This window comes from Penaeus monodon, chromosome 4 (genome assembly GCF_015228065.2).
Source record: "Penaeus monodon isolate SGIC_2016 chromosome 4, NSTDA_Pmon_1, whole genome shotgun sequence".
NCBI lineage: Eukaryota > Metazoa > Arthropoda > Malacostraca > Decapoda > Penaeidae > Penaeus > Penaeus monodon.
Genome location: NC_051389.1, coordinates 1905577 through 1918076, shown reverse-complemented (window position 1 = coordinate 1918076; position 12500 = coordinate 1905577). Strand labels below are relative to the sequence as shown.

The following is a 12500-nucleotide window of genomic DNA, read 5'->3' as shown; positions in this document are numbered from 1 at the left end:
GAGGATTCAAAAACTGCAATAGATAATCTCCAGAAAGCAATAAATCTGCTCAAAACAGGAAAGGACAGTTGAGACAAGAGACAAACCTCACTATCTTGCAGTAATGTAGTTTATTATTTTTGGTTATTTCTGCAATGAGAATATTAAGCCTCTTGTGTGGAAGCAAATTAAATTTATGTTCTATAACTGTAATCAGAATTTATATATATATCAGTGTGTGTGGTTGAATGTTTGTTTGTTTGTTTGTTTGCACATGTGCATACATGCTTACATGCAAGCTTTTCTGTGTTTATGAGTGAGTATGTATGTGCATATGGGTGTTAGTTCGTGTTTATGAGTGTGTGGACGTATCTATATGCCTGTTTGTATATGTATAAGCAAATATACATTTATAGATACACATATATACCTACGCACACATATATTCTCGGTGATGCAGTGTAAATGAAAAGCTTTAACTTTCTTTTTTTTTGTGAAGGAATAGGAAGGCTTACTGACATATTTTGATTTTTGGACAATGATAATCAAATGCAGCCAGAGAGCACGGACTTGATATAATGCCTTTGAGCAAATGCTTTCTTATTCTGGTTGAAAGTTCCTGCGAGTTGGAATTTTTCTTTTATGTAATGCAATCAGTTAGATGTAAAAACTGTAAATCCTTTAGATGCAAATAATTGCTTCACAGAGTTGTGCATATGTAAGTCAGCAAATTAGTAACCCCCGAGACTTGTATGATATATCAATTTCTCCTTTCCTGGTGTATGATAAGTGAAGGTGCAAGCATTAAACACTATTCACAAAATACGTTTATTGAAAGGTGAGTTTAACAAGTTTGAAATCATCCTTGACTTCATCTTCAAGTCAAAATATGAAGGTTGAGAGATTTCCAAGTTGTTTCATCTTTGTGGAGAGTGTTTTTCTGCCATTTTGTCGATACTAAAGTATTTTGTTATTCATAACTCTGTAGTTTATTTTTCAGTGATTAAGAAATTTTGCAATCATTTATACACAAGTGATTTAATGAACTATGACATGAGATATTTTGTTCTTACTAAAAAAAATATATATATATATATTATGTTCAACAAATAGTGTAAGAGGTTTTGAACAACATTTTTTTATGGTCAAGGTGTTATTGTGTTGATGTTATTATTAATTTGATTTTATTTCCTCTTCTGAGCATTGTTATGCCTGGTAATATAAAAAGCCCATGCATTTAATGGTGATGTATATTGCCATATTTCTGGTAATGATATATGGCAGATCCAGCTGTGGCCTTTATTTTACCAGTGATCTCTCCTGAATTGGTTATATATTGTACAGAAATCTTATTTGGGTTCATTTGTTCATTTATACTTAGTTAATTTTTTACATATGATTCCCATCCATACTGTACAATATATCAGATTGTCACAATTCTGCTGCAATATATACTGTCTTCACATCATAAAGGAATATTATTATCCTTATTTATTAGTTGTACAGTACATTATTCTAATAAGAAAAGAATTTTTTTTTCAGTGAAGAGAGAAAAAGGACATTTATACCTGTGTGAACATCTGTAAGGTACACTTTGGTATGTTTTGTCATTGAGTTTCTAGAGAGGAAAATGAACTGGAGAATACTAATACATGCCACTGTGATTTATTTTAACAGAAAAATGGAGTGGTAAAAGCTAATGATTTAGAATAAATTTGTATTTTACTTTTCCACATAAATACTGTTCTAAACTTATCTGTACTGTATCATTCTGTAGGATTTGAGATACATTTTTACCAACTACATTTGATGTTTTTTTGCTTATCCCACATGAACATTCACATTTAGTGCATACTCACACTTAGCAACTTTTAGAGGGATGGAGCTCAAAGGAAAAAATGCTAAGACATTTTTTTACACATTAAGTTTTTTTGGTTACACTTTAGGTAACACTTGGGACAAGGAATTACCATATCCATTGTTAAAAATAATTTTTGTTTTTACCATTTAAGATCTCTGTGTAAGAGTCATAAAATTAGAAGGTCATTATTAATTTAAATGCAAAAAGAAATACTGAGGCAATCTATTTATTTACTGGGAACTCTTTGAGGATGGTGATGGGAAGAAAGAAAGAAGACCCTTCAAAAGTATAATAGTCAAAATATGAGGGGCACATGAAAAGAAGTTTAATTGTTCCTTAATTCAAAAGATAAAAGTCTCTCCTTTAGTAAAAAATGGTCCATGTATCAGCTGTAATACCAGGTAGTAACAAAATTATGCAACCATATATATCACTGTTATAGGTAACTATATATTTGGGTTTAGTATAATAAAAATGATACAATAGCCTTTATGTTATTTTATTTCTTCATGACCAAATACTGGAAGATACACTGCATATAGCTGTTTCTATGTTCAGGAAGAAAAGTCAACTATTTAGAAAATAATTAACAAAAATAATTCAAATTATATTTGTTAAAAATACACAGGAACTGGACAGTAAATTAATCATTTTTATTCATGTATTTCTTCTGTTAAAAGAAATAAAAAATCTTTGGTTTAATTTCATATATTTACTAAACAGATCTACACATCAACAATATATAAATACTATGTACCATTTATCAAAACAGAACATTACTTAAAAGAGCTAGAAGTCCATTGCATAATGCTTGGTCTGGCACATAATTATCAACAATAATTTTTCCTCTATTATATAATAATACATATACTGTACAAGTGTGGATGCAGACCATTACAAAGTATGTACTGTATACATGTTTGCATAAATACAAAAACATTCAAATGTGTGTATGTGAGAGGTTGTGTATGTCTGTGTATGCTTTGTTTGTGTGTGCATGTGTTTCTGCGTATAAAACAGGCATGCAAATAAATACACCCTAAGCAATTGCCAATATGTTAAGTGTATACAATATGTACATGTTTACCTTCAAAAATAAATTGGTATGTACAGTTTACCTTAACACAGCCAACAACACCATAAACCCAGGTTACATATATTTTAAAGGAAAACAAATACTGGAAAGGCAAGACCATTAAAATTAGGAAAGACTGATTAAAAATGTAATCAGTTTGGTAACCTTTCCATGAGTATTCTAAGTAGATGAGATGGGGACTGAAATATGTAACAGTTTTTTTTTAGCACAATCTTATTTCATTCTTATACTCTCTCATTTCACTGAATTAAAAGTACAGAGAAAGGGATATGCAATATAACTAACTAAATAATTATAATACAGACTGAAATCTGGACATGCACAATAAATTGTAGCATCCGTGAACAATGAAAAGTAAGATCAACCATCATTATACCTGAGTCATTGATGGTTTTTGTTCCCCAGTGCTGACACCTTATATAGCAATAAATAAAATACATGTAGAGAATATTTAAATAGATTACAATATCTTTAAATACTGTCATATAAATCCAGCAATCGTGTCATCTATCCACCAGAGGCTTACGATGGAACCATTAGTGCTCCTGATGCCCGGAATACCTCCACTCCCTTGTGTAGCGTACAGACACGAGGGAATTCCTGTGCTAACAGACTCTCTGCAAACTAGAAAAATAAAGGGATTCAATCATAATCATAATAATGTACACTTGTGCAAAAATATATCAATATAAGAAGCAAATAAGGAAAGACTTTATTCACAAACAATTTAGCACTTGGTTTACAGTATGCCCCAAGTTTCCACAGGCTCTTATGGTGCCTTCCTAGACACACTTCACAAGAACTTTCAGATTCTTAAAGATACAAGACATTTAATTAATCAATGAATTTTACTTACCTTATTTACCTGATCCCTATTACTGCGTGATCCCATAATCACTATTATTTTGCCACGATAGGAATTCAGTACATCAGTCTGAGGGCCAGGAGCAAGTAAATTTTCTGGCGTTAATGAAGACTCAGCAGGCAGATTTATGGCATCTGATAAGGTTCCTCTAGCAAATCTGAATGATCTTATTAAGGATAATATTCTCTGTAATAAACTGGGAAATAAATTGTTTCTGCAACAAAATGGGAAAATAGATTGTTTCTGCAACAAAGTGGAAAACAAATATTTTCAGCAACAAAATGAACAAGGAATGGTTTTTGCAACACAATGAAAAATTAATATTTTATGTAAGAAAATGAAGAACTATTTGGAAATTAATAGTTTTTGAAGAAGAAGAAAAAGTGTAATAACTTAAAAACAATATATTTTCCATTATAAACAAACAGACCAATTATTATCAGGATGGGAAATTACATGTTAGTTTGGCTAATACAGTATGTGTTTGTGAAGATATTTTTTCTCGCAGTTCTAATTGCACTGAATACTAACATTAATTTGTAGCTAGTTATAAAAGGATACTCTTCCGATGTGCGAACATCAACGACCAGAACTTTTGCTCGTCCACTACGACTTCTCTTCTGGGCAAGAAGTTCAAGTATATCTGCACCACAAACTCTTGGGCATTTCTCCGACTTCAGTTCAACAACAGACACAGCATCCATAACCTGGAGAGGAGTTCAATATGATCACCAAGAACATAACACATTCTACATATAATTTCTACTGAATACTATCCAATGGGGTAAAAGAATATCTAGACCAATCATGTACAAATAAATATAATAATAAGCAATCAAAATGCAATAAACACATGAATATAGGCAAAATAAATTAAAAGAAAGATGGGGGTAAAATGCTTCACAAAAATATAAAATGATAAATACTATAAATAATAATAATAATTTAAAAAAAGGTAAATCAGATGAACACCTACCAGGTCTTGATTGGCCTGTGTCTGGTGAGGAGAAGGCGACGTTTCTTTGCTTGCATCTGACGGAGGTTTCTCGTGCTGCCTGAAGGTGACTGATGGGGGTGTTGAGCAAAATACCTGGACAGACTCTCGCACAACCCGCTCCATGTCTATATCTGAGAATAGATGCCAAAGAATTGTAACCAATTATTATAATGTTAAATCCCTTTTAGATAAAATACAATCAATTTATGTTACAACATTTGCATTAAGTATTTTGCTCGTCAACACACTTGTCACTCCCTTGTTTCTGATAATCATGAGTTTACATAATGGGATTATCACACTGTTGCTACTAAAAACAAAAAATAAATTAAAGGTAGTTACTGATGTTCTACAAACTTAGATCAAAAGTCATCAATACAGTTATTAAGTTATTAAAATATTCTTAAATCTGACAGGAGTAAATTCTTAAACAAGAAAAGAGTTGATAAGCTGTGTACCTGGCATATCAGAGAACAGAAGAATACACTCATTAAAGCCAAACTGCAGCAGCCGATCCTTCAACTGTCGTAAAATTGCAACGCCTACGCACAGCGGCAGTGATGCTTCTCCGAGCAGCAGTGTGTCCCACAACAAGAAAATTTTGTGAAGGGGAAACACATCTGCCAATAAAATAAACAGATATTGTCAAGTCTCCTTGACAATAGCAATCCATGTATATTCATCAAATGGTAGCTCTATATAGTATTTTTTTTTTTTTACTTATTCTTTTTATTAGAACTAATCCAATGATTAATATGCAGTAAGATGCTCTGGTAAAACTTTCAAGCACTATGGAATTTACTTGATGTTTTTTATTTAGTTATTCTAAAAAAAATACTGACACTCAGCAGTATTCCATCTGCAGAAAAAGGTCATGCATCCTTCAAGCCTTAAAATAATTTTCATGCACAGTAATCACAGCAATGAACCACAAAAGAAAACTGCCTACTTACGTGTGTACATAGTAAGGAACCACGGGATCGCATACAACTCTGGGATAAATCCAATGTTATCCAAGTGGTTAAACAGCTGTGGATCGTGGAAGGCAATCATGTGTGAAAACTTGGCAAGATATTCCTGAATGACTGCACTATTGTCTCTCAAGAAAAACTTGTGGAGATATTTATCAATGAATCCACACAAGCATGAGTATGCCAGAGCTGAAAGGTAAAAAAAAAATGTATCTTATGGTTATGAAAAATATACTAGATACTGTAAATGGAATTCCCCTTATCCTGGGCATGTATGTAATATGGGAAAACACTCTTACAGTTCTAAAGTTTTTTCTTAAAAAATGGAAGACAGAACAAACAAAATCTATTCTACCTAAGACAAAGTTTATGACAGTAAGACTATCATCAATATATCATCATACACTTAAAATTAGCAATGTTCACTTACCTTCATTGTTGAAATTCAAGTACAGAAAAGGTGCACAGAGTGAGTCTAGGCCTTGCCAGTACACCAAGTGAGGATGTGATACAACCCAGGCTTTTAGCACACGAGTGAATTTAGCATGTCCCTGAGGTGATGACAGCAACTCATCGTACTGGTGGCAGCGTGGAATGTCTACTTCAATCTGTTAATGAAAATATCTAAATGATACGTAATTTAGATTAAATTGTTGACTGTATAAAATATCATAACAAACTGTGTATATAAATTAATAAGACAGAGAGACAGACAGATATGAGTATCCAAACATACACATATATACAAATACAAAATCAGTGTCTCAGGCAAAAAATCAACATAATTAATATTTACAAGACACTGCTAAACCAGTAATAAAATGAAGTAACATTATAACCTGTCTATCTGTGGGTGTTGGAGTTTCCTTGTCCACTTGTTGGTATGTCTGTGCCACAGCACCATCAACACGCAGAAGAGACGCCCAAACAAGGGCTCTAAAAAATGGCGGAATGTCTTTCCTGGCTTCCTTTAGAATGCATTCTGCTTTGAAGGGGTAGGCCTAAAAAATAAACAACTCAGATTAATGCTGCTTCCTATATCAAGTCCCAATCCTAATAAATTTATTAATTTCATATCACACCTACTACATCTCAGTCTTTGTTTATGCTCTTTACTACATTAAACACTAATCCAAGAAAAAAGAATAATGACACAAATTAGTGACAACAAATATCCAGAAAAAAATACAGTAATACCTCGCCTTGTTACCTGTAATAACCTCTCAAAGATCAATAAACGATGGAACTGATATTCCACATCCCGTTCTCTTATGACTAACGGAAGTTGGCTGGTCTCTAGTTCATCTGTGCCACACTCACTAACAACATACAAAAAAAATATGAGAAAAGTGATACTTGCCTAAATTCTGTACATGCTCAATTTCATAATAATGATTCTTCATGTAAATCATAATAAGCACAAATACAAATAATAACTAACCTGTATCATAAAAAATAAAAAAAAGACTTACCCCTGTGTTATAAGAGGATAATATTTTTCAGGGGGAATGTGGTGCAGCCTATTTCTCAAGTTGTGCAAAGGGAGTATGATTGTCGTTGCTTCCAACAGCTGATGGCGATTCATACCGCCACCGAAGACCTCTCCTTCAACGCCCATTATACTGAAATCAGCGGAATGATAATAAAGGAGTAAGGACTCTATAATAAGATTTTCAAATGCCACTAATTTCATGGAAAATCCACATCAAGAGACAACCACTTTTGCAATAAAAACAGTGAACACATACCTCGGCAATGTTAATATTGCTGGCTTGGTACGAATCAATTTTTGTTTCTTCAGTTCTTGCTCAACATTACCACCAGCTAGTTGCCATATATAATAAATCTCCTTCATACTTCTTTCGCTTAACTGATCTCTTTTACTCTTCCTATAAAATGACAAGAAATCATTAAGCTCATGAACTGAGGAAAGCAAAATACTAATACTACTTCCGTGTTGAAGTTGATGCATATTTTCATTTTCATCCATATAGCCTTAAAAATAATAATAATGACAAAGAGGCATATGCAGAGACAGAGACAGATATTTAAATTTACTATTTACTATTTACTATTGACAATTAAGTTTACAAGCTAATTATGAAAAAAAAAACTATAAAAGAACAGTACTGGAACATGAAAGTCTACATATATAATACAAAAGAGATTTGCATACCTGTATGTCATATTCTCATCAACCGGTGTGTTCTGAGAGTCCTCTAAGTCTTGTATTAGGGGATAGTCCAAAAGCATCTCACCTTTATCTTCTTCCATAACACCTAATTTTGCCTAAAACAAAATGTTAAAAATCAGTAAACGAAGATAAGACTATCTTATCAAACAAGCAATAAAGCAAGAATGATAAAATTTGAAGCAATGATTTCAAAGAGACATGATAATATTCATATTAAAGATTTAAATAAAATCAGATAATCTGTTTGCAGATGAGCACAACTATCTACCTATCTCAAGCAAAAAGAAATCACATACCTTGTACTGTGCAAAGTCAACAAGGCAAAGAGAGGGATCAATGACCGGAAAATGAGGAAGAATCGGCACAAGAGAAGCGGAAATGATGAAAGGATGGAGGAGCGGGTGAGACAGAAGGTTGCGTGGCAGAGGCCGTTCTTCAGCATCGACTGTCAAGCACTGACAGAGGAAGTTTCTCATTTCTTCACTCAGAGCCTGTGTGTAAAGGAGGGTTTTGAAGAATTCAATTTTACTTTTTTTTATCCTAAATGCTTAAATATGAAGGTCTATTCATCCAGGGAAATGTTAGATAAAAACGTTTTTTGATAAAAGATTATGTACTTGTGATGTTCTGATATCAGTGATAGCTACTGACCACATACTACTCTATCAAAGCAAAAGATAGCATAAACTATATAACAGAAATCAATATCTAAATATCTCACTAAAACTGGTGGTCTAAAACACTTACAGTAATTTTGTCATATATATGAGTTCAATTTAATATCTACACATCTTCTAATCTAACAAGTATTTGATTTATTGTACACTGCATATCATGAAAACTTTACTACAGATGACAATCAAAACAAAACTTTCACACTTACATCAAGTTTGTTGACAGCACCATGCATCTCAGCCAGACACTGAAGGGGATCATTTGTTTGAGTCAATTTCAATACTTCACCTACTATGTTCTCTACACCTTCTGTTCTGAAATTTAAGCATGAAATTTTTTTATAAACTTTACCACAAGTCAATAGATCAGCAGACCCCAACACAAGATTTAGGATAATCAAAATCACTGAACCTGTGATAAAAAGAACAAAAAATATAACCTACTAGAGTCATTTTGTTTTACAGGAAGATTCCAACATTATACATAAAATTTTGCTTCAAACATAGGTCTATTCAATTACACTTTTACCTGAAAAAGAGCTTGCAGCCAAGAGCTAATTCAGCCAAAATCATGCCAAGAGACCAGACATCCCAAGCTGGATTGCCTGATACAGTAGGAGTGCCTGTTCCACTGTCCTGGATACCTCCCTGGAGCAGTACCTCTGGTGCTGTGTACTGCACAACCCTACAAGAATAAGTACTATGAATTGGATGATTTCTAACACTATCAGTGCATACTCTATTCAGTTTTTAATCAATTTAAGGTTATACTAACAAGGAATTTTTTATCAAAAGCATTTTAAATAAAATTAATGACTTTTACAATAAAGCAACATGATGGAAAATACAGCTGGAAAACAGAAAAATTACAGGTGGATATGCAGCTTTGCACTGACCCAAGTGGAAATGAAACTGCTGTGCCTGCTTCTGTCATGTAATAAAGTCCATAATTGTAAAGCTTTGCTTTTCCCCATGGGTCAATTAAGATATTGTCTGGACTCAAGCTGCAGTTCACAGTTCCAAAGTTGTTGAGGTAAACTAGTCCTTGAATGACCTGTAATAGATGTGAATGGTAGCTCAGTAATATTATATGGAAGTCATACAGATTAACTGAATCCTTAAAGCCTTTCTGTACAGAGTCATGCATATGTATACACTTTGTTGTCAAAATGAATGTAAATATAAATCTGCATAACTTCTCATACAGTAAATACCCTCACCTGATGAGCCACTTGTGCTAATCCATTTTGATTTCTAAATTGCTCATACTTCTCTGCCGCCATACGTAAATTCATTTGATAATATTCCTGTATTACCATGATTCTTTCTGAAAGGGAAATCTCCTTTCAACTTATCATATATGAAAGAAATAATCTGCAAATACTATTCCTTCCCTCTTATGATACTGGAGCAATAAACTCAAACGGAAAAAAAAAAAAAAAAAAAAAAAAAAAAAAAAAAAAAAAAAAACAGACAAACAAATAAGAACCCTATAGGTACTCCAAAATTCATATACCATCACATAAAATTTTTATTCAATTTGGTATAAAAACAAGATACTCTGTCTCTGACAAATTCCTCAATAAGTTCTTTTCCTCAGATTACCTTGAAGGAATCATTCACATTCTTTGAGCTTCAATGGCTAAACATATTCTCTGCTCTCACACTGTGTATTTGAATCAAACTTTTCAGTGATAACTTACCATGTTTTCCTCTGTGGATATCCACATAAGCACACAAATGGGGATGATTAATGAGCCCCAAGGCCTGTGCGCGACCATATATTCGTATGGAGTTCGGTGTGAGGGGTAGGCCATTGCTGCCACACGATTCACTAGGATGAGCCGAAGCGAAAAAAGTTGAAGCGCCAAGATGAGCCCTGCCCAGTCTTGGGCTTGCTGGATACATCTTCCACTTCCTCTCTTCCTGTCTAAGTTAACTGGAAAAGACAAGAATTTATCAGAGATAAATATCTGATTCTTATTCAGGAAATATTATTTACTACTTATTATGTCTGAAACTTTGTACTCCAGTTATCTGTTTGTTTAAAACTTCGGCAACTATTTTTCCCTCTGAATATTCAACATTTTATTGTGAAATAAACATTAGGAATGTCTTTCTAGATTTTCTCCATTGTTTGTAGTGATCGTAGCTGTCTGAAAAAGTTCTTGCTGTCATATAAACAGGGAATTGTAAAGTAATTAAATATATACAGAAAATTGGTGTATTTATGCGACAAAGAAAGAAAGAAAGAAAAAAATTAATGTATGTATATACATATATATGTGTATATATGTGTGTTTCTTCTTTCTTTTAACGGTAGGTTCATGTCTGAGCCGCCGTGGTCACAGCATGATACTTAATTGTAGTTTTCATGTTGTGATGATCTTGGAGTGAGTACGTGGTAGGGTCCCCAGTTCCTTTCCACGGAGAGTGCCGGTGTTACCTTTTTAGGTAATCATTCTCTCTATTTATCCGGGCTTTGGGACCAGCACTGACTTGGGCTGGCTTGCCCACCCAGTGGCTAGGTAGGCATTCGAGGTGAAGTTCCTTGCCCAAGGGAACAATGCGCCGGCCGGTGACTCGAACCCTTGAACTCAGATTTCCGTCGTGACAGTCTGACGCTCTAACCATTCGGCCACCGCGGCCTTATATATATGTGTCCATACACTGCTGAACATTAAATCTACTCTAAATATGGTACCTGGCCCTCCACTTACTAGAAAAAAGGGGGAAATGTTCTGAAGACACCAACAGTGACTTACAAAGACCGACTTTTTTGCTATAATCATACTGACTATGTTCTCTCCTTACCCACTTGAAAACTTGCAGTTAGATATCATAAAATTAAGCATTTGACTGAAAAACTGTACATAGTATATACTGATGGTGTGTAATTCTTGTTTAGTTATGCAGTACTTGAAATGGATGGCCTACGGTACATTGTCATGTGGCCATCATTACAACCTTCACATATGGCATTCTGACAAAGGTCAACAAATCTCCACCACAAACCCTTTGTACAAATACAAGAAACTAGGAAGGTCTACAGGTTCTGTTTTGCAAGAAGAGTGCAATCATTATCTATTGCCTCAGAGGTACCTTATGGGAGTTGTGTAGGCACTAGGCAAGTCATTGAGTGTGTCTGTTCTTGGCAATACCAGGGATGTTGTAGCTAGGAATGAGTCTGGAATCTTTTAAACATGTTTTGTTTTGATTTCTCTGCTTTACTGCAAGTGATGTATGTCATATAAAAGATCTTTATTGTGTGAATGCCTGCTTAGTGTTTTTTTATTATATTACTACACCCTTCTACTCTTCTGCCAGAAGCCAAAATATCTATTAAACTGCTGTATGGCCGTATAATCTCCATTTTTTTTTTGTCATATGAGGACACAATCTCAGAAAGATATATAATCCGGGGCAGTCAGGCTCTCGCCATGTTCTGGCCCCAGAGGAGGGGGCGTCTCCCATCTACTAAGGCCGTTTAACCTCTATCCAACCTTTACCCTATACAGCATATCCAATAAAGGGCTTTGGATACGTCCCATCCTAATTCCTCTCAAGAACCCAACTCATTCCGTGCCTTTCAAACACCAACTATATCCGTGAATAGATTCCAGGTTTCTGCATTTACGAACCGCGAGGTGAATTCAGCTCAAGTCTCACATTTATTTTACCTCGCCGACGCCAGGATCTTGATTCATTCATACATCAAATGTCACTTACATTACTTTCCTGTCACTCTCGCCCGTCCCCTGATCTTCTGCTTTGTTGACACTCCATAAAACGCCCATTGACGAGCAGCGCCGACAGCCAATCAGAATGCAGCTTCCGTCGGGCGAGGCTTCTGATTGGCTGAG

The 12500-nt window shown here is 34.3% G+C and overlaps 2 protein-coding genes across 2 annotated transcripts in view; one reads left to right on the top strand and one right to left on the bottom strand.

Moving 5' to 3' along the window:
* Nucleotides 1-1784, top strand: part of LOC119568126 (vacuolar protein sorting-associated protein VTA1 homolog) — a 7077-nt gene extending 5293 nt beyond the window's left edge. Inside the window, exon 7 of the mRNA XM_037916524.1 lies at nucleotides 1-1784. This exon is cut by the window's left edge and continues 80 nt beyond it. Within this exon, the coding sequence (XP_037772452.1) occupies nucleotides 1-72 (72 nt within the window). The 3' untranslated portion in view covers nucleotides 73-1784.
* Nucleotides 1785-2532: 748 nt separating this feature from the next.
* Nucleotides 2533-12496, bottom strand: LOC119568103 (TBC domain-containing protein kinase-like protein). Its single transcript, XM_037916504.1, has 19 exons — nucleotides 12367-12496; nucleotides 10341-10576; nucleotides 9858-9964; nucleotides 9534-9691; nucleotides 9167-9322; nucleotides 8847-8952; nucleotides 8260-8454; nucleotides 7946-8058; nucleotides 7518-7658; nucleotides 7242-7391; nucleotides 6980-7088; nucleotides 6609-6770; nucleotides 6200-6377; nucleotides 5752-5958; nucleotides 5257-5418; nucleotides 4778-4929; nucleotides 4363-4508; nucleotides 3793-3958; nucleotides 2533-3560 (listed from the first exon to the last, which is right to left on the bottom strand). Exons 2-19 carry the CDS (start codon nucleotides 10543-10545, stop codon nucleotides 3459-3461), a joined length of 2715 nt encoding a protein of 904 aa, XP_037772432.1. The 5' UTR covers nucleotides 10546-10576; nucleotides 12367-12496; the 3' UTR covers nucleotides 2533-3458.
* Between the last annotated feature and the right edge of the window lie 4 nt (nucleotides 12497-12500).

Bases quoted from the DNA above. Each gene is read 5' to 3' on its own strand.
- LOC119568103 (XM_037916504.1), bottom strand. From the start codon at position 10,545: ATGTATCCAGCAAGCCCAAGACTGGGCAGGGCTCATCTTGGCGCTTCA. The intron at 8,059-8,259 runs GTATGTGATTTC...ATTTTGTTTTAG, and splicing joins TTGACTTTGCACAGTACAAG to GCAAAATTAGGTGTTATGGA. The intron at 6,771-6,979 runs GTAACAAGGCGA...TTTATTTTTTAG, and splicing joins TCTTTGAGAGGTTATTACAG to GCCTACCCCTTCAAAGCAGA.